Below are 19303 nucleotides of genomic sequence, written 5' to 3'. Positions count from 1 at the left end.
TCACCTTAGCAATCTGTCCCTTCTTTAATGATTTCGCAAGAGTGGCATCTGGTATGATAATCATCAGTGCCACTTACCAGATATTTCTGGTTCTCCTTATGGGCACATGGTAGAATTGTATCCCTTGCTCTCTGGGAATTAGGAGTGACCACGTGACTTGCTTTGGACCACGTAATGTGGTCAGAAGTTAACCTGGGTCACTTTCGGGTGGAAGATTTAAGAACCAGGAGTGTGCTTTGCCACGCTCCGCTTCTCTCTGCAACAGGAACTAGTCATGTTTCACGTGGAGGCTGCTTCCTCAGCCTGGGTTCTTGAGTGAGAATGAGACAAAATACAGCCCTTAGCTAACCTATAGTGGATTAAATGAGCACGATATAAAGCTCTATTGGTTTAAACCACTGAGGTCTGGGGGTTGACTGTTACAGCAGCATAACCTAGTTTACCCTAATAAGCCCAGTTAAGTGCCAGTGATTTCTGATTCAAATTTCCCAGTATGTCCGCAGAATTCTGATGCTGTGCTGAGATTCCGGTAGAGCAGTTCACTAAATTCTTATAGCCGCCATGTGTTAAGTGTCCTTATCCCATTTTAAAATTAACCCCAAAAAGATTAAGGTCACATGTCAGCATCTTGAAAGGTACAGAGACAGGCTTGGAGCACAGATATCTTGACTAGAAAATCCATCGACTGCATTAAAGCCCCTAGCTCCCTCTTTCCCAAATACCCTGAAAGACAGTCTGTGATGGTTGTTTATTCAGTCTTCTTGGCTCTCCTTGAAAGCTGCGCTTTGCTTTCATACCAAATGAAAGCATTTTCCTCTGCTGATTCTGGCATCTTTCTCCAGTACTCTTACAGGAGCAGATTTTATTCAAGCTCAGGAGAATCCTGGCACAGACACGCCATCTGCTTTACTCACATTCAGGAAACCTATGTGGACACCCCCTTAGAGCTTAAGGGGCCAAAGAGATCAGTTAAGACCAAGATCCATTTTCTACCTCTTTCTCCTCACCTGTATTACAGAGGATTTATCCCAGGGATATGAGTTTTTGAGATATATGACCTAATGTGAACCTTGGCCTCTGTACTAGGTCGAATAGTGTCCTCCAAAATTCATGTCTACCCAGAACCTGTGAATGTGACCTTATTGGGAAACAGGGTTTTTACAGATATAGCAAATTAAGATAACGTCATACTGGATTAGGGTGAGCCCTAAATCCAATGTGACTGGAGTCATTACAAGGAGAGAGAAATTTACATAGAGACACAGACACATGGGGAGAATGCCACGTGACAAAGAAGAGACTGGAGTGGTGCATCTACAAGTCAAGGAACACCAAGGACTGCCAGCAACCTCAAGAAGCTAGAAGGAGGCGAGGAAGGATCTTCCCCTGGAGCCTTCAGAGGGAGCATGGGCGTGCTGACACCCTGATTTTGGACTTCTGACCTCTGGAACTGTGAGAGAATAAAATTCTGCTGTTCTAAGCTACCTAGTTTGTGGTAATTTGTTATGACAGCCCTAGGAAACTAAAACGGCCTCCAAAGTCCAAGCCATAGGGAAACACACACACACACACACACACACACATACACACACATAGACAGGCAGAGATATACAGATGAATTAAAGATCACATCCTGCCCCCATGGCCCCATACCTGGTCCAAAAATCACATAGATAAAATAAAATATCAGTTTGATTATCAACCTAGAACATATAGAGAATGGCTTTATGTTGCTCCCCAAATCACTGTGCAGTCCCGGCAGACGTGAGTTCGCATATGGCTCTACCACTTAGTAGTCGTGTACCTTAAAGCAAGTTAGTTAAATTTATGTATCCCTGGTCCCTTTATCTATACTATCAGGCTAATAATATATCTTGAATTTTTTTGTCGTGTGGTGTGGTGGGCGTTTACCTTTCTTCTGTGCCTCTCAGTATCTGAACCCCCTTCCTATGCTTGAAGAATGTCCCACTTCTGGGGCAGCACCAGCCCCCCACTTGGGAAGTTACAGGTGTCTGCTGCTCTTTTCCAGCATCCCTGAAGCTAAAGCACAGGTATGACCGGGGCTCTCCTGTTAAGATGCACTTTGCACTGTGGAGCTGACAGTGTGCAGACGCAGGACAGCACAGAATCCACTCAGGTGCGGTCACGGCCACCTCCCGGTTCCAGCAGCACAACAGAGAAAGGTTCTAAGGACAACACTCCAGGGTAGCAGCGGGTGAAGCCTATGCAGGTTGCGGTGCCCACGTCTGGCTGCATGGATGTCTCCCAGAGATCAGTTCTGCAGCATGATTCTGGAAATTATTTTTTGCCTTGTAGCCTCCACGCCTAGCTCTCTGATGATCCTATATCCTTTTCGGAAATTCTTTTTTCTTTTTTTCTTAAATTAGCAGAGTTGGTTTCTGATGCTGGCAGCTAAGAACCCTGACTAACATGCAAGGATTAAAATGAGATAAGATATGCAAAGCACCTAGCAGGAGTCACGAGTTACTTCCCTTCTTCCCACTTCCCTCCACAGTTCTAAATGAGGATGCTGCTGTCAATGGTTAACAGCACTCAGCAGCGAGATGTGGAGGATTCGAAGAACAGATAAAGAAACTGTGGCATACGCACACAATGGAATACCGTGCTGCCTTAGAAAAATGGAGATCCTGCCATATGTGACAGACAACATGGGTGAAGCAGGAGGACATCATTCCAAGTGAAATAAACCAGACACAGAGGGACAAATACTGCATGATTTCACTTATATGAAGTATCTAAAAGAGTTAAACTCTTAGAAGCAGAGAGTAGATCGGTGGTAACCAGGGGCTGGAGAGAGGGAAACGGGAAAGTATGAGTCAAAGGGTACAAAGTTTCAGTCATGCAACATGAATAATTCTTGAACTTCCCTGGTGGCGCAGTGGTTAAGAATCCGCTTACCAATGCAGGGAACACGGGTTCAAGCCCTGGTCCGGCAAGATCCCACATGCCACGGAGCAACTAAGCCCGTGTGCCACAACTACTGAGCCTGCGCTCTAGAGCCTGTGAGCCACAACTACTGAGCCCATGTGCCACAACTACTGAAGCCCATGCACCTAGAGCTCGTGCTCTGCAACGAGAGAAGCCACTGCAATGAGAAGCCCGCACTCTACAACGAAGAGTAGCCCGTTTGCTGCAACTAGAGAAAGCCCGCACGCAGCAATGAAGACCCAAAGCAGCCCCAAATAAATAAATTTATTTTAAGAAAAGATGAATAATTCTTACTTCCTAGACATCTATTTCACAGCTTAGTGCCTACAGTTAACAATGCTGTATTTATTACTTAAAAATTTGCTGAGAGTGGATCTTATGTTAAGTGTTCTTATCACAAATTAATAATAGTTATCATTATAAATAAAGAGGACAGGAGGAAACTTTTGGAAGTGATGGATATGGTTATGGCCTAGATCGTGATGATAGTTTCATGGGTGTATACTTATCCCTAAACTCATCAAGTGGTATACATTAAATATGTACAGCTTTTTGTATGTGCTTCATACCTCATTAAAGAGGTTAAAAATTTTTTCAGGAAGCAAGACCTGTTTTAACACATGCCAGCACGACTATCCGGCAGGCCTGTGCTATAGCCTTTATTCCATCAGTGATTAAGGTTGGGCCTCATTCGTGTGCCAGGTTAACCAAATAAAGTAGTAGCAGTGTTTTAAAGTCAGAGAATTTCAGAGCAGGATCAGAGATGGACTCAAGGACATTCGACCAAACTGATGATAAGTCCACACCAAAGAACACTCAAACTGGAAGAGTCAGAAGCTCAGGCTCTGCAAATCTGAATATCAGCTGACAGTCTGAACAGGTTGCTTTGCATGTTTGTTGTAGTTATTTATGTTTTCTTTTAAGCTTTCAAATCCCTGAATCCCTTCTGCCTAAGCCAACCTCACTTTTGGATGCACTAAGCAGCTGTTGCAACTGGGAATTCTCTCCTTTAGTGAAAATGCTGATTTTAAAAAAATAATACGCTCCCTGCTCCTGCTTACTCTCACAAGTTTCCAGCAACTGGTGCCCTGACAAATGAAGTGTCAAAACATTTCCAAATTAAAACCCTACGGCTCACACATCCCAGTACCCTCAGCAGGATGGACTTTCCCTGCTTGTTCCAAGTGCACACTCAAAAGAAACTAAAAATAGCCATATGGCAATTAACAGAAACTCTGAGGAGGGGGAGGGGGTGGGTTCCAGCAGCGTCAGTTTCCTGGATAGATTCCAAACGGGGTTCTCAGCCAGCAGTGCTCTGGCCAAGAAAGGATTTTCATTAAAACTGCATGGAGGAGGCAGAATGAAGAAATCAAGATCTCAAAGATTTAAAATTATTGCAGCAGTAGAAACTACAACACCATCCCCAAGACCATCAATAATAATAATACTTGCTATTATGGACTGAGTTGATATTTTAGGCCATGTATGTACTAAGCACTTCCTATGCATTGTATCATCTTGATCCTGCAAGGACTCTAGGAGGTAGCTGCTACGCTCACAGATAAGGAAATTGAAGCCCAGAAACTTTAGATAACCTGTTCAAGACCTCAAGGCACACAGGATAAAGGTCTATGGCACATGCACAGCAGGTGGCCAAGCTGGAGTTTGAACTCAGCTCTCTGGCTCCAGAACTCATGCACATAACCACAGTGCAATGCTGCCTCATACCTGCATAGGGATGTTTAAGTAACCACAATGTTTTCACTCCACCCTTAAGCCCAGAGAAACAAAAGTCTCTCTTGGCAATTTCAACCAACCTTCCCACAGCAGTGCCTTTCAGAGGTTATGTGCATGGGCTCTAAAGTAAGGCTAACTGGGTTCAAATTCTGGCTTTCTCATTTATCAGTTGTATAAAATCAGGTAAATTATCAACATTCCCAGGTCTCAGTTCTCTCATCTCTAAAATGGCAAAAATATTAGTCTTTATCTAATAAAGTTGTAATGAAGATCAAAGGAAACTGCTATAGACTGAATTTTTGTGCCCTCCAAAATTCACATGTTGAAACCCCAATCCCCAATGTGATGGTATTTGAATATGTGGCCTTTGGGAGGTAATTAGGTCATAAGGGTGGAGCCCTCATGATGGGATTAGTGTCCTTATAAGAAGAAACAGGAGAGCTTGCTTCCTCTCCCTCTCAGCCATGTGAGGATACAGCGAGAAGGCTGCTGTCTACAAGCCAGGAAATGAGCCTTCACCAGACACCAGCTCTACAGGCACATTGATCTTGGACTATGAGAAATCAGTGTTTGTTGTTTAAGACACACAGTCTATGGTATTTTTGTTATAGCAGCCTGAACTGAGACAGAAACTGTATGGAAAGCTCTCAGCATGGTGCCTGCAGATACTTGAGTTGCTCAATAAATAATAGCCATTGGTATCGATCATTCTAAACCCATGCCCTTTTAGGTAATCAATTTCAATGAGAAAGAACACAAGAGCTTAGTAAAAAAGGTAGCATCCTCCATGGACTGAGGGGTCATTCAAGGAGGGTCTTCTATATGATGAAGCAAACAGAAAAGGATTTTTAAACATTTTGGATTTGTGGTGGATTTGATAGATTTGGAGTTAGTGTGACCAACTATCCTAGTCTGTCTAGGACTGAGGGGATTCCTGGGACATTAAAACTGGGACAATTTGTTCCTTCAGTTTCCAGTGGGGAGGAGATACTTACTCCCAGGAGGGGGCAGTAGTAGAAGTAAGAGAGTTCATCTCCCCTTCCTCTTTTTTTCTCCTAATAGGAGTGACTTATCTGACTGGTGATGCTGGAAAATGGTCTGAGCTTGCATAGTGCTGGTACTTGGAAGGGGCCAGGCTGCCGATCCTCTACCCAAGCATGTGCTCTTGAGTCCCCCAGGTGGAAGCTTGCTGGGCAGGCTATGGACTTGTCTGGGGAGACCACATGTTCAGGATACAAGTGAGAGGAAAAGTTCAGTTTAAGGGGGAAAAAAGGGGGAGGAAGCCTTATGTGGATACAGGCCCAAGCCCCATTCTGCAAATAGCATTACCAAAAATAAAGCTGATATTGTGATTTCTACCTGACATCTATGTCTATTTCTAAACTGGTTCAGAACTCAGAGGGGGAAAGGGATATAATTAATTATCAGTCATGTGATTAATTATCACTTTCATAAACCCCAACAGATGGATGCCTATTTTATTTCATTGGCAGAAAAACCCATTTCAGGCTGGCAGGAAAAAGGTATTTTGTAGAATCAAATGAGTTTAGAGGTGGGAGTGACCTTAGAGATGATATGGTCCAATACCTTTGTTTTTATAGATGAATGACAAAATCTATATGAAACTCTGTGAAAAACTCATCAAATGCAAGTAATTTGGGGGAGTGGTCTTTAGAAGCTATAACCAGAATTAAAAACAGATTATAGATAATAGAGAAAATAGAAAATAGATTACAGATTAAAACTAAGCAATTTTGGGACTTCCTTGGCGGCCCAGTTGTTGAGACTTGGCCTTCCAATGTAGGGGGTGTGGGTTCGATCCCTCGGGGGAGCTAAGATCCCACATGGCTTGTGGCCAAAACACCAACACATTAAAAAAAAAAAAAGCAATATTGTAACAAATTCAATAAAGACTTTAAAAAATTGGTCTACATCAAAAAAAAAATCTTAAAAAAAAAAGCTAAGCAATTTCAGAAGGAGAGAAATTTCCCCAAATAAAAGTATTAACAATCAACAGTTGAGAGTTGAATTATTTTAATTGATGAGAAACCTGTAAGACTTAGGTCAGTAAGACTGCTTATCCACAACCCTGAACACCAGGTAAGGTGTCAAAAGAAACAAGCTTTTCCTCTCCATCCTCACCTGCCTACCTACCATAACCTGGTCCTCCTCATTAGGAATGCTTATTACTTCCTCACTGTTCACCAGGAATGCCCCACTGGCAAAGCAAGGGTCCTGGTACCTCAAGAGATATGAGACCCTGTGGTCAAGCATGGCCATTTCTGGTCTTATCTTTTTCTCTTACCATCACCCTCATCCACCAGAGTACCTATATTTGACTTTTTGAAAATGTCCAGTTTTGGGCAAGCAGGAGAAAGCCCACTTGACCCTGATTCTCCCACTGAATACAGCTATAAAACCCGGATGGAATGCATGGAGCAGCTACTTGAAGCCTCTGAAAAGTCAATAGTAGCAGGGAGACTGGGAAAGAGGATCAGAACTTGAAATACTACTGACCCATACCCCCTTACCCTCACCTGTGGCCTGAACTCAACACACCAGAAATGGACATCAGGGTGCGGGCAAGAGAGCTGCGGGAGGTGTCCTCTGTTCCGGCTCCAGCTGCGAGAAGGGGAACTCCGAATGCTCAAAGTGAGTGTGGAAATTGTTCTTCCCTTGCTCTTCTTTTTTCTTTTCCTCTCCCCTCCCCTCTCCTCCTCTTCCCCCCCACTCCTTTCCTTTCCGTCTCTTTCCTCCCTTCTTCTATGCTCCAGCCCCCAGAAATCTTGTGGGGGTCATAGCATCACATCAGCCCAAACTATGAGACAGGGGTTTCACTCCCTCTGCCTTCAATGGTGCCATAGTTCCCCAAAACTGGGGCCAAGCCCCACTGCTTTTTTCCCCTCTCTTTGTCCTCTCTCTGCTTGGCGATACCTAGGCGAGGTCACAGACGTGCACGGCAGAGTGAGCTTTTTGTCCAGAGACTAAAAAGTGGTCCCAGGGAACCAGAAAGTATCAGGGAGATCATGGAGTGGAAGGAACTGGGCAAAGAAACCCTATAAAGTATTTTTTAAAATAAATTCCTGTACTCACCCCTCAAACTATACATGCATGGACCTGATCATTAGCACATCAAAGCTCTGAGAACTCTGCCTAGGTGCCAGACTGACCATCCAGTGACATGCACATGGAACAGAGCCCAGCTGCACTGCTAAGGCTTTGAAAAGTGAAATGACATGGGAACCAGAGCCCTTGGAAAATCAACTAGTGGCATGGAACACACAGTCCGAACCTAACCAGGTTGAATGCATCCTAAATCAGAAATATTAACTCTCTCCATAGGCTTTAAACAAGACCAGAGTCTCATAATATTCAAAATGTATGGAAAACAATCTAAAATTCCTTGGCATAGGAAGACTCAGGAAAATATCAATTCCCTGGGAAAAGATAATCAACTGAAGCAAACACAGCAGTGACACAGATGTTACAATTATCTGGAAAAAACCTTCAAGTAGCTATTATAATAAAGCTCCAAGCAGCAATCATGAACACTACTGAAATCAAGGGAAGAATAAATAGTCTCAGTCAAGAAATATATGACATAAAGAAGAGCCAAATGGAAATTCTGGAATTGAAAAAATATAACCAAAATTAAGAATTCTCTGACGTCTCTAGAGCAGAATGGACATGACAGCAGAAAGCAACCCATGAGCAAATCAACTTCTAGCTGGGGGCCTATTTATCACTATTTTTTCATGTGTCTTCTCTCTACTTTAATTAACTATTTCAGCATCATGAACTATGACACAATTTAGTGGCTTGAACGAGAACCAATGTATTATTTCTCCCAACTCTGTGGGAGGGTTGGGCAGTTTCTCTGTTGGTCTTGCCTAGACTCATTCATGTTCCTGCATTCAGCTGGAGGGCTGGTTGGACAGGAAGGTCCAGGCTGGCCTCAGTCATTGGTCTGGCAGTTGGTGCTGGCTATTGACTGGACTGCCTCACTTCTCCTCCAAGTGACCTCCCAACCTCCAGCAGGCTAGACAGGGCTTCTTCACAGTATGGTGGTCTCACGGTTCCACCAGGGTGAGCCCAGAAGCCACAAGGCTCATGAAGGCCTAGGCTCTGAAACTCATACAATGTCACCTCTATCATATTCTGTTGATCAAAGTACATCCCAAGGATTGCACAGAGATAGGGGATAAAAAACTAAACTATCTCTTCATGAAAGGAGCAGCTGTACAACTTTGCAAATGGGTGTGGATGCAGGGATTGGGATCCTTATTTCAATGTTCTACCACATTCCTCCTGGGGAATTAATGCTGCAAATCTCAAAGGTCACGGGTCTACAATTACTACGGCAGTAGAAGAGACTGTGAGGCCCAGAGAAATCTAGTATTTGCCTAAGATCACAGAGCTACTTAATGGGAAAATATGAAACTAGACCCCATGACTGCTGATTCACTGACCAGTGATCCTGTTTCTGAGATGAGCTGTATAGTACCTTTAACACCTTGGCTGTTTAACAGGTAGGAAAATAAGGGACAACACTTGTATAGAGTGTTAGCAATCATTCATCATTGAGATCCATTTTGGGAAGGAAATAAATGCAGGCACTTGTGGAGTCCATGAAAAAAAAATTGAAGTAAAGTGACACAATAAGGGCTATTCATTATGTAGCAATACAGCTCCTAACCTGTTCTGTGCACCAAAACATACTGCATTTAGTCTCTTGAGTTCCTGGCTCTCAAAACTTAATTTCTTTACCGAGGTAAAATTCACGTAACATAAAATTAACCATCAACCATTTTAAAGGGTACAATTCAGCAGGTTTTGGTACATTTACTATGTTATGCAACTATTACCTCTGTCAAGACATTTTCATCACCCCAAAAGGCAAGCCTGAACCCACTAAACAGCCACTCCCCAAGTCCCCCTCCCCCAGCCCCTGGGAACCACTAGTCTGCCTTCTCGCTATGGATTTCTATTCTGGATGTTTTCTATAAATGGAATCATATGTGCTTTTGTAGCTGGCTTCTTTCACTGCATATGTTTTCATGGATCATCCACATTGCAGCGTGCATCAGCGTTACATTCTTTTTATGAATAATAGAAATATAAACAATACGCATAATATTCCATCGAATGGATATACCACATTTGGTTTACCTATTCGTCAGTTGATGGGCATTTGCAAAGCTCCCACGTTTTGGCTACTGTGAATAGTGCTGTTACGAACATTCACGTACAAATAGTTACCTCAATACCTGCTTTTAATTCTTTCAGTTAGTTAGGTATACAGTCGGAAGTGGAATTTCTGGGTCATAGGGTAATTCTATCAAAGCTGAATGTTCAGTCTAGTTTTTGACAAGGTTTCTTAAAATGGTTTGAGATTAATAACCTGCTGCCAGCATTACCTTATCTCTAAAGTCAGTGTGGTTCTGGAGGATGGCTCTGTGGTAAGTGGCTGTCCTCACAAAATCTTGCATCATGTTCTGCTGCTGGGAAAGGCAGCCATAAAACTGTAAGGGAGAGAGAAGGACAGGGAGGGTAAACACGCCATGAGGCAGGACCTTCACGGGTACGTGGCTCTTACAGCCACCTGGGTCAAGGCAGGCTTGGTCTAACACACCGGGGGGCCGAGGCTCTGAGACACCCGGGACCTCTCCACACTGGCCCCATGTGTGAGGCCCACAACTCTAAGGAGAACTTGGAACTTTGACTCTTGATCTGTGCGGCGGATTCAGACCTAGATCTTGACCAGATTGGTGCCCAGGGTCCCCTCCCAAAGCAGAGGCTGAGAGAGCACAGATCAAGAATAACAGAGGTAAGTGAGAGAGAAAGGGGCCGGGGCCAAAAGGGATGGCCCTGATGAGTCCCATCAGCCTAGAGAGAAAGATGGGCCTTGGATAGAAATCCCAGGAGAGGGTGGGGTCGGGTAGAAGGCAGTGACGGTGGTGATCCTGAAGCAAGCCGGCTGGGTCATGTGGTACGTATGAATCCATGAGCACTGACAGTGAGTAATAAATATCATCATTGTAATGGCCACCATTTGGTAGAGTTTTCTATGTGCCAGGCACCATGCTAACTGTTTCACATACATCCTCTAATCAAATTAAATCACCACAACAATCAGATGAAATATGCTCCTCAGCTGAGGAAACTGAGGCTCAGGAAGATACAGCAACTTGCCCAAGTCCTGACAACTCACTAAGTGACAAAGACAAGATCCCAATCCAGGTGATGCTGTTGCTGCCGGTCAGAGGACCACACATTAAAAACCGCCGCACGCTTGGGACTTCCCTGGCGGTCCAGTGGTTAAGACTCCCCGCTTCCAAGGCAGGGAGCATGCGTTCGATCCCTGCTCGGGGAACTAAGATCCCACATGCCGCACAGCGCGGCAGAAGAAAAAAACCGCTGCACTCTCTTCTCCACCCACCGCCTCGCCCAGGTATATTCACAGGTGTGTGTCACTCTGAAACGACTCAGCTCCACCTGGGACCGCTCCCCTGACCTGGAAGAACTGTTCGGCAGACGCCTCTTCTGTCCGCTGGCTGAACACTGAGTATTCCTTTTCCTCATGCCGGCATCTTTTCAAGGTATTTGAAAATGCGCTGAACTCTGCAAGGAGAAGAAAGCAGATCCATTTCTACATCTTGGAAACCACAGCACTCACCACTGCACTCTTCACAAAATTCCAACTGAGAAGCTATTAGAAGATGAAAACGGCGTGTTCACCTCTGAACACACGCATGATAAGGAACGGCAAGGTGGGAATGGGTACTACTCTGAGGTGTGACACCCTTATTTACACTTGTCAGACATATTTGCATTCAGAAATGTCAAGTTTGAGACCACAATGGAACACAGGGAGAGTCTGAGCTCACTGAATTCTCCTGGTACGGTGCTAACAAAGTTCAGAGGCTTATTTTCAGTATGTGCTCTGAGGAAGGTGATTGTTGATGATAAGAAAAATAAAATATATGTGAATACAAAATATATATGTATATAAGTGAGTATATATATAAAATCTCATTCTATCATTATAGCCACAAGTTTTTTTTTTTTCATATTTAGTATTCCCTAAGTGTATAGAGAAAAGGTAAAATAACTGGTAAAATAATTCCCTAAGTATACACAAGGGAATGCTTTCTACTGTGTGAGGAAAAAAATACAGAAGTGAAGGCTCAAAGAATTCCAGAAGTGATATTACTAACAGATAACACAGCATGCACACTGGTCAAATTCTGTGACTTCTGCCTTAGAAATGTCTCTCAAAGTCCCGCCCAGCGGTCCTCGCTGCCTGGGGTCTCTCTCCTCTCCACTGCTGGTGCTGTGACCGGGTCTCTCTCCTACAGCCCACGTGGGATCCCTAATGCCCACCCAGTCTGGATTCACCATGAGCTCCAGTCCCTCACGTCTGTCCGCCCCTGTGTGCGTGCCCTCCTCGCCCCCATTTCCTGCACACATAAGACCTGCACTACACCCTTACGTGCCCACCATGCTGCTGAAGCACTTACACATCCCCAGGTCAACCTGGGCCTGGCCTGGCTTCTTGACTTTGAAACCCCTGTCTCTTCTGTTTGGATTACCTTTTGACATGAAACTCCTATTCATTCTCCAAGATTCAGTTCAATGAGCATTTCTTCACTGCTGTGTTCTACAACACCCATAGGCAGAATGAACTGCTGCAACACACTGGGCCTCAACACTTGGCTACAAACCAGAATCACCTAGGAAGAATTTTTTAATGTAGATGTTGGACCCTCCACCTATACTGAGTAATTCAATGCTCTGGTAGTGGGGAGAAGGCATCTCTATTTTTTTCAAAAGCCTCCAGTTAGTTTTCATGTGTAGCTAGGGACCAGAACCTGTGCTCTCATCTCATGCTCTCAGCTTACCATCTTATTTCATATTTTACCCAATTTATCAATTTTTAAAGTGTCCCTCTCTATATATATATCAAACTCTTTCAGGGCATGGTTTGGGGGCACGGTGTCAAGCCTTATTTATCTCTAGTCTTCAGAACATAGTGCTAACATAACAGCCACCCAGTAACAGGTTGAAAACGTGAATTCAATAAATTTGGGGAAATGATAAATGAACTTGGTGAAATTGTTTCAATTCATCTGTCAATAGAGAATGGATTAAGAAGATATGATATATATATATATGAATATCCTTCAGCCACGAGAAAAATGGAAATCCTGCCACTTTCAACACCATGGATGGACCTTGGTGGTATTACGCGAAGTGAAATAAGCCAGAAAGAGGAAGACAAATACTATATGATATCACTTATATTTGGAAACTTTTTTTTTTAAGTCAAACTTATAGAAACAGACAGTAGAAAAGTGGTTGCCAGGAGCTAAGGGGTGGGGAAAATAGGGAGAGGTTGGTAAAGGGGTACAAACTTTCAACTATAAAATGAATAAGGCCTGAGGATCTAATGTATAACGTGGTGACTATAGTTGTTAACATGTATTATATAATTGAATTTTTTTTTTTTTTTTTGGCTGCATTGGGTCTTCGTTGCTGTGCACGGGCTTTCTCTAGTTGCAGTGAACAGGGGCTATTCTTCGTCGAGGTGTGCGGGCTTCTCACTGCAGTGGCTTCTCTTGTTGCAGAGCAGAAGCTCTAGGCGCACGGGCTTCAGTAGTTGTAGCACGCAAGCTCAGTAGCTGTGACACGGGGGCCCTAGAGTGCGCGAGCTTCAGTAGGTGTGTCGCATGGGCTCAGTAGTTGTGGCTCACAGGCTCTACAGAACAGTCAGTAGCTGTGGCACACGGGCTTCGTTGCTCCATGGCATGTGGGATCTTCCCAGACCAGGGATCGAACCTGTGTCCCTTGCACTGGCAGGCAAATTCTTAACCACTGCGCCACCAGGGAAGTCCCTATATAATTGAACTTTGCTAACAGAGAACTTAAATGTTCTCAAAAAAAAAAAGGAATAATAAAGTAAAATAAAATACAATAAATTCTCGGATATACTGAAAAACAAAGATGATACTGGATACTATTTACCCAGCTCTAGTCTCCTGGCACCTTTCCAATTCCCTCTGAGTTCTCAGAGATTGCCAGCAGTGGTTTGTGTTACCCCTCTGTGAGTTCTTTGAGTCCTGGGCATCTCAGTTGTTTGGGCTTTCAAAGCCTATGGTAAACTCACTTGTCCAATAAATAGTCTTTTGAATAGTCTCTACAGTTTCAAGTCTCTATCCTTTGGGAGAAATTGTACCTTTAATACAGCCAAAAGTAATGGCTGCCTAATTTAGTGAATAGGATGTGTGGTGAGTTGCAAAGTACCATTTTGGGTTTAAAAGCAAAATTTTGATATAAAGTAATAAGGATAGTCTGCTTGTGCACCTCACCAATTGTCTTCAAAGGAAAAGGTGAAAGAGAAGCTCCAAAGAAGTTTTGTGTTACACCAGCATTCACGCAATACATAAAGAGCCTTCCAAAATCAATACTAATTTGGATGTGTTGGCTCTGTGTTTGCTATTTTTAAAAAATCCAATTGTACATTATACACACTATAATCACCACTCTGTAATCCTGGCACAGGGACCACATTTGAGAAACCAAAAATCAGGGTCTCTAGTTTGACCAGTTTGGGATGTATTTATGGGATTTAGGAAATTAGAAGTCAGATATTGGCAAGTCCAGGAATCAACATCAATTAACTCTTGACTACTGTGAATTCTGTCACAACGGCTGCCAAGAGAATGTTCTCTTCACAAGCCACCCTTACCTTTATTTTAATGGTTAAATTAATGTGTGTAAATAAATGTCTGTGTTTCCACCTGAGGTATAAAGATAGAAAAAAACATCACATTTTAAAAAGGAAAAGAAATTTCATTGTTTATTTCTCCCCTTTCCTCAGTCTCCAGAAGAAAGGACCCTGGTAGCCACTAAAGACACGTCTTAGTCCGTCTGGGTTGCTATAACAGAGTGGCACAGACAGAGTGACTTATAAATAACAGAAATGTATTTTGATTATAAATTTATTTTGATTATAAATGAACTGTACACTCATTTATAATCAGTAGGAGAGACTGTCTAGATGTTGGGGCAGCTCTATGATTTGGGACTGTAACATGTAATAACTGAATTCAGTACCCTAGTTTTATGTTAAGCTATCAGGATTTTCTTGATAAAAGTTAATCCCCCTGCCTCCCCAGCCTACCTGTATTTCTCTTAATGACTTCTGGGTCCTGAGCTCCCTGTGCAGTCTGAAGAAGGTATTGCAGTCACAACCATGTACTGATGATAAAAGCCTCTGGTAGCAATAAAAGTTGTCCTTAAGAACTGTTTTGGAGGCTGGAAGTCTGAGATCAGGGTGCCAGCATGGTCAGGTTCTGGTGAGGATTCTCTTCTGAGATGCAGACTACAGACTTGTGTCTGTGTCCTCACATGGTGGAAGGAGCAAAGGAGCTCCCTGGGGTCTCTTTTGTAAGAATGCTAATCTCATTCATAAGGGCTCCACCCTTATGATCTAATCAGTTCCTACCTATACCTGAGACTGCTATGCGTTTCTCTGGAAACACACACAGAATATATCTGTATAGGAAATTTCCTGAAATTCAATTTGCATTTATCTGACTTTGGGAGCAGGAATGAAGAAGGTATGGAAACTTTTTTATGTGAATATTATGTTCCTCTTCATTAAAAAAAGAAGAACAGAACAGTAATACTACTGACATTTAGGAGTTCAGACGGTGAATAGATTTTGACTTAAATTGCATCATAACCAAAGATAATTGCTTCTGCCAGTGATACCTAACTAGAACTTTTTGATTAATTAAACTTTCACTGCCCACTGGGCCCAAATACTTAAGTTCACACACCTCTGATTAGGGAATAGATAGGAGAAAATAAACCCTTGATTCTAAGGACCATGAAACCAGGAGAAGCAGAATTGAATGGGGGCACATGGTCAGTTTTGTTCCCTTTTTTATATACTGACTATAGGAAAATAGATACCTTTTACTTGCTTCCCAGTAAAAAGACCTTAATCTGGCAAATTTGAGCTGATGGACTAGAGAGAATTAAGATGGGCTATTTGTAAATTATTCAAGATAGTCCAAAAGCAGCTCTGCAATAATGTCTACAGTTTGACTTTTTTTAAAAAATCCATACCATGATTATCATATTGTCAGCTGTGGATTTTCCAGCATGATTTGGGGACATGTGGCCAGAACAGCTGAGGCAGTCAGACAGGTATTACCCTTTCCTGGCACAGAAAGATGCTACATCTTGGTAAATAAACCCTGTACGGCAAGCACCCCAGACAGCATCACTTGTAAACAGTAGCTATTTAAGAGAAGCAAGCAAACAAAAACAGATCCCTTCAATCTGGTCTTTTAGGAGTAACAGAACAAAAAGGAAATGCTGTGTCTGAGTAGTCTTTAACTGATCCTTGAGTATAACTACATGCTAAAATTGAAAGTAATGGCTTGTCAAGAAAGAACCTAAGTCATGTCTGAGAATCAAAGTGGAATAGTTAGAATCATGGCTGAGGCATGGAACTATCATGTCCTTGGTTAATATCTATGATACAGAAAATTACATCTATGTATTGTGCTGAGAAATGACAAAACATGATGGTTTATAGCCAGAGTAGTTACAATGCCAGTTCCACCAGGCCATTCTCTTCAGAAACAATGTGGATAAATGTGTCCTTTGAAAGGAGTTCCCATTTTACTCATAATCCATGCTGTGTCCGAGGCACTTGGCTTTTACTAGCAATTGAGGGTGTTTCCCCATCCTTATCTACTCTGCCCTCAGACCTCTGGGAAATACCCCACAGGGATCTCCTTATTCCAGAGCAGTGGTTCGGAGCCATAACCTCCCACCTTTTCTGCTCTAAGCAGTTAAAGGAGACAATATGCAAATGTGAATACCATTTAAATTTTATTATGTTCTCAACAGCCGGCCTTTCTTTACTCTCCTCTGGGAGTCATCCTGGCTCTACAGAATTAATGGCATCTTTCAAACAAATGGTGCCGGCAGATCAAAAGTCTCCTCCATCCAAAAAAAAAAAAGTGAACTCCTTGCTAAAATGTTTTCCAAAGGCATAATCACCTGCTGGATTTAAAGATCCCCTCACTCCTCTTACCAAAAGTCTCTCCCTCTAGTTTGGAGAACTGAAGAAGAGAAGACAGGTTACTATTACCGCATCTTATTTTGGAACCTCCAGTGAGCATTACCATAGACAGTGTCTGTCCCCCCCGAAAATCATACCTAGTCTCCAGTGTGATGGTAGTTAGAGGGTAGAGCCTTTGGGAAGTGATTAGACATAAAGTAGATAGATCTCTGAGTGCCCACCATAGACAGCATTACTATAAGACACTGTAGGTTTCTATTGTACACGTGAGAAAACTAGAAAAATGGACAGCTTCCCCAAACTTCAAGCTAGTGCTTTTGTCTCCTCTTTAAAATAAATTTGTTAACATTTCTTAAAAGCAACTGCCAATCAACCTCTCTTAAAATAAATATGTTTAGGGCCTCCCTGGTGGCGCAGTGGTTGAGAGTCCGCCTGCCGATGCAGGGGATACGGGTTCGTGCCCCGGTCTGGGAGGATCCCATATGCCGCGGAGCGGCTGGGCCCGTGAGCCATGGCCGCTGAGCCTGCGCGTCTGGAGCCTGTGCTCCGCAACGGGAGAGGCCACAACAGTGAGAGGCCCGCGTACGGAAAAAAAAAAAAAAAAATAAAAATAAAAAAAAAATAAATAAATATGCTTATAAGCTCTAAGAAATCAAATGTATTTATTTGGCTTTGCTCTCCTCTCAAAGCCTTACAATTTAGCAACCAAACCTATAATTCATAACCTATATAATACCTAACTAAAATTATTTTTGTACAAACAAAATATTAGTACAAAGCACTGGGAAGGGCTATTTGGGAGTATTTTGTATATCTGTCATACCTCTAAATATTAAGAATCTTATGCAAAATAACTGGATTACAAATCTTATCAAATGTCAGAGGCAATCTACATGCATGTCTTTAACCAGTTAAACACTTTCTGAGATGACCAGCAGTGACCAAAACATTAGTAAAATAGTGAGCTTCACCATTTATGAAAGTAAGGACAGTTTGCTCATTTGTCTCACTTGTCTGAACACTGAGCCAGTTGCCTGATCCCTGTGGGATCCTAGCACACTTGCCCTGACACTTCACCCATCAGCAAGGAAAGACCAAGATCTGAGAACTGTGTGGTTTCCAATAAGCAGAAGGATCAGGGGTCAGCCTTGGAAAGAGGGATAAGTCACTAAGCCAAAGCAGGAACAAAATTCTAAGGAAAGGATATCAGTGAAAACTCTTTTGTTGGCAAGAGGTGGAAATTCAACTAAGTTTAACTGAAATAGGGACTTTATGGCTCACCAAACTGAAAAATCCAGGATTAAAATTCTACTTTCAAGAACGGCTGTGTCCAGGAGTTCGAATGATCTTTAAGTCCCACCTCACCACCCCCTTCTCTTTCTTTCCCTTTCTCTCTCTTGCTCTTGGTCTCTCGCTCTAGTTCTGTACTTCTCTGTTTTACCTTAACGTTCAGGCGGGTTTCCCCTCCGTTTCCCATCTTCAGGTCAAGATGACTATCATCATCTCCAGAACAACACTGCTACTAGCTTAGCAAGCCCAGTCCTTCCAAAATGTTCCAACAAAAGCCCCAGATTAAGTCTCATTGAACCAAGTTAAATTAAAGACCCATCTCTGAATCAATTGCTATGGCTAGGGATCAATGCCTATTGACCAGACTTGAGTCAGCCCTATTTAAACCCAAAGGAAAACTGGGCTTCTGTTATCAGAAGAAAGGAGAGTAGATTAACCACAGTTGACCACTGCCAACAGAGAGGTAGAAGCAGTATCGACTACGTTGAAACTGGCGAAATGGGAGTGAGAAAATATATGTACTTCAGGGGTCAAACTGGAGGATGGTGAGCCATGGAAAATAGACAGTAAGCCTCTTGGCTTCGGAAATCTTTGAACAGGGGCTAGCTTAAACCCAGCTTTTGCTCCCAGAGCACACTGCTGTGTGAAAGGCTACTACAAAGCAACTGATCTAACATTTCTGGTCCTATAACATGTTGAATCCCTGACTCTGTGACAGCTACCAGCTCTATTTTCCTGTCCATACTCCCTAAGAGTTTCTGGCCCTGCTCATAACTCCTGATGTTCTGTTTGCACCATTAGATCCTATATCTTATCCAGCAGATTAGTTAAGAATGAGCTGCTGACTAACGGGTCACTCAGCCTGGACCAAAAGACCCAGGTACTAATAAAACAGGATAGGCTCTGGGGCTCCGAAGAGGAGTGATCCTACATCTTGGTTTACCTGGGACATTCCAATTTATGTCTGCCATCCTGGAGAGATTACTGATCGCATTCCCTCTCGCACTCAAAGAGTCCTGGTTGGGATGATAAGTTCCTGAATCACCCTGGCTACAAGATGATGTAGTCTTAGGGGAGGTAGCCAGGCAGGTTCAAGTACAAGAGGAATAGGCAGTTGAGAGAGATGAGGACACAGAAAGATGCAGATGGGGAAGACCACACAGATAATACCTGTTTCCCCACATGGTTTCAGGATACTCTGTTTCTCTGTCTTAAATGTCATGA

At 42.9% G+C, this 19303-nt stretch overlaps 1 protein-coding gene across 1 annotated transcript in view; it reads right to left on the bottom strand.

Moving 5' to 3' along the window:
• The window catches only part of LOC309806906 (histone-arginine methyltransferase CARM1-like), a gene marked incomplete at its 3' end in the record, with an annotated part of 99901 nt that extends 89708 nt beyond the window's left edge, over positions 1–10193 (bottom strand). Inside the window, exon 1 of the mRNA XM_082625950.1 lies at positions 10104–10193. Coding sequence (XP_082482076.1) covers positions 10104–10178 — 75 coding nt within the window. The 5' untranslated portion in view covers positions 10179–10193. The remainder of the gene's footprint in view (positions 1–10103) is intronic.
• Between the last annotated feature and the right edge of the window lie 9110 nt (positions 10194–19303).

Source organism: Mesoplodon mirus, assembly GCF_964341445.2.
Source record: "Mesoplodon mirus genome assembly, chromosome: 1".
Lineage (NCBI taxonomy): Eukaryota > Metazoa > Chordata > Mammalia > Artiodactyla > Ziphiidae > Mesoplodon > Mesoplodon mirus.
This window is presented reverse-complemented; position numbering and strand designations above follow the sequence as displayed.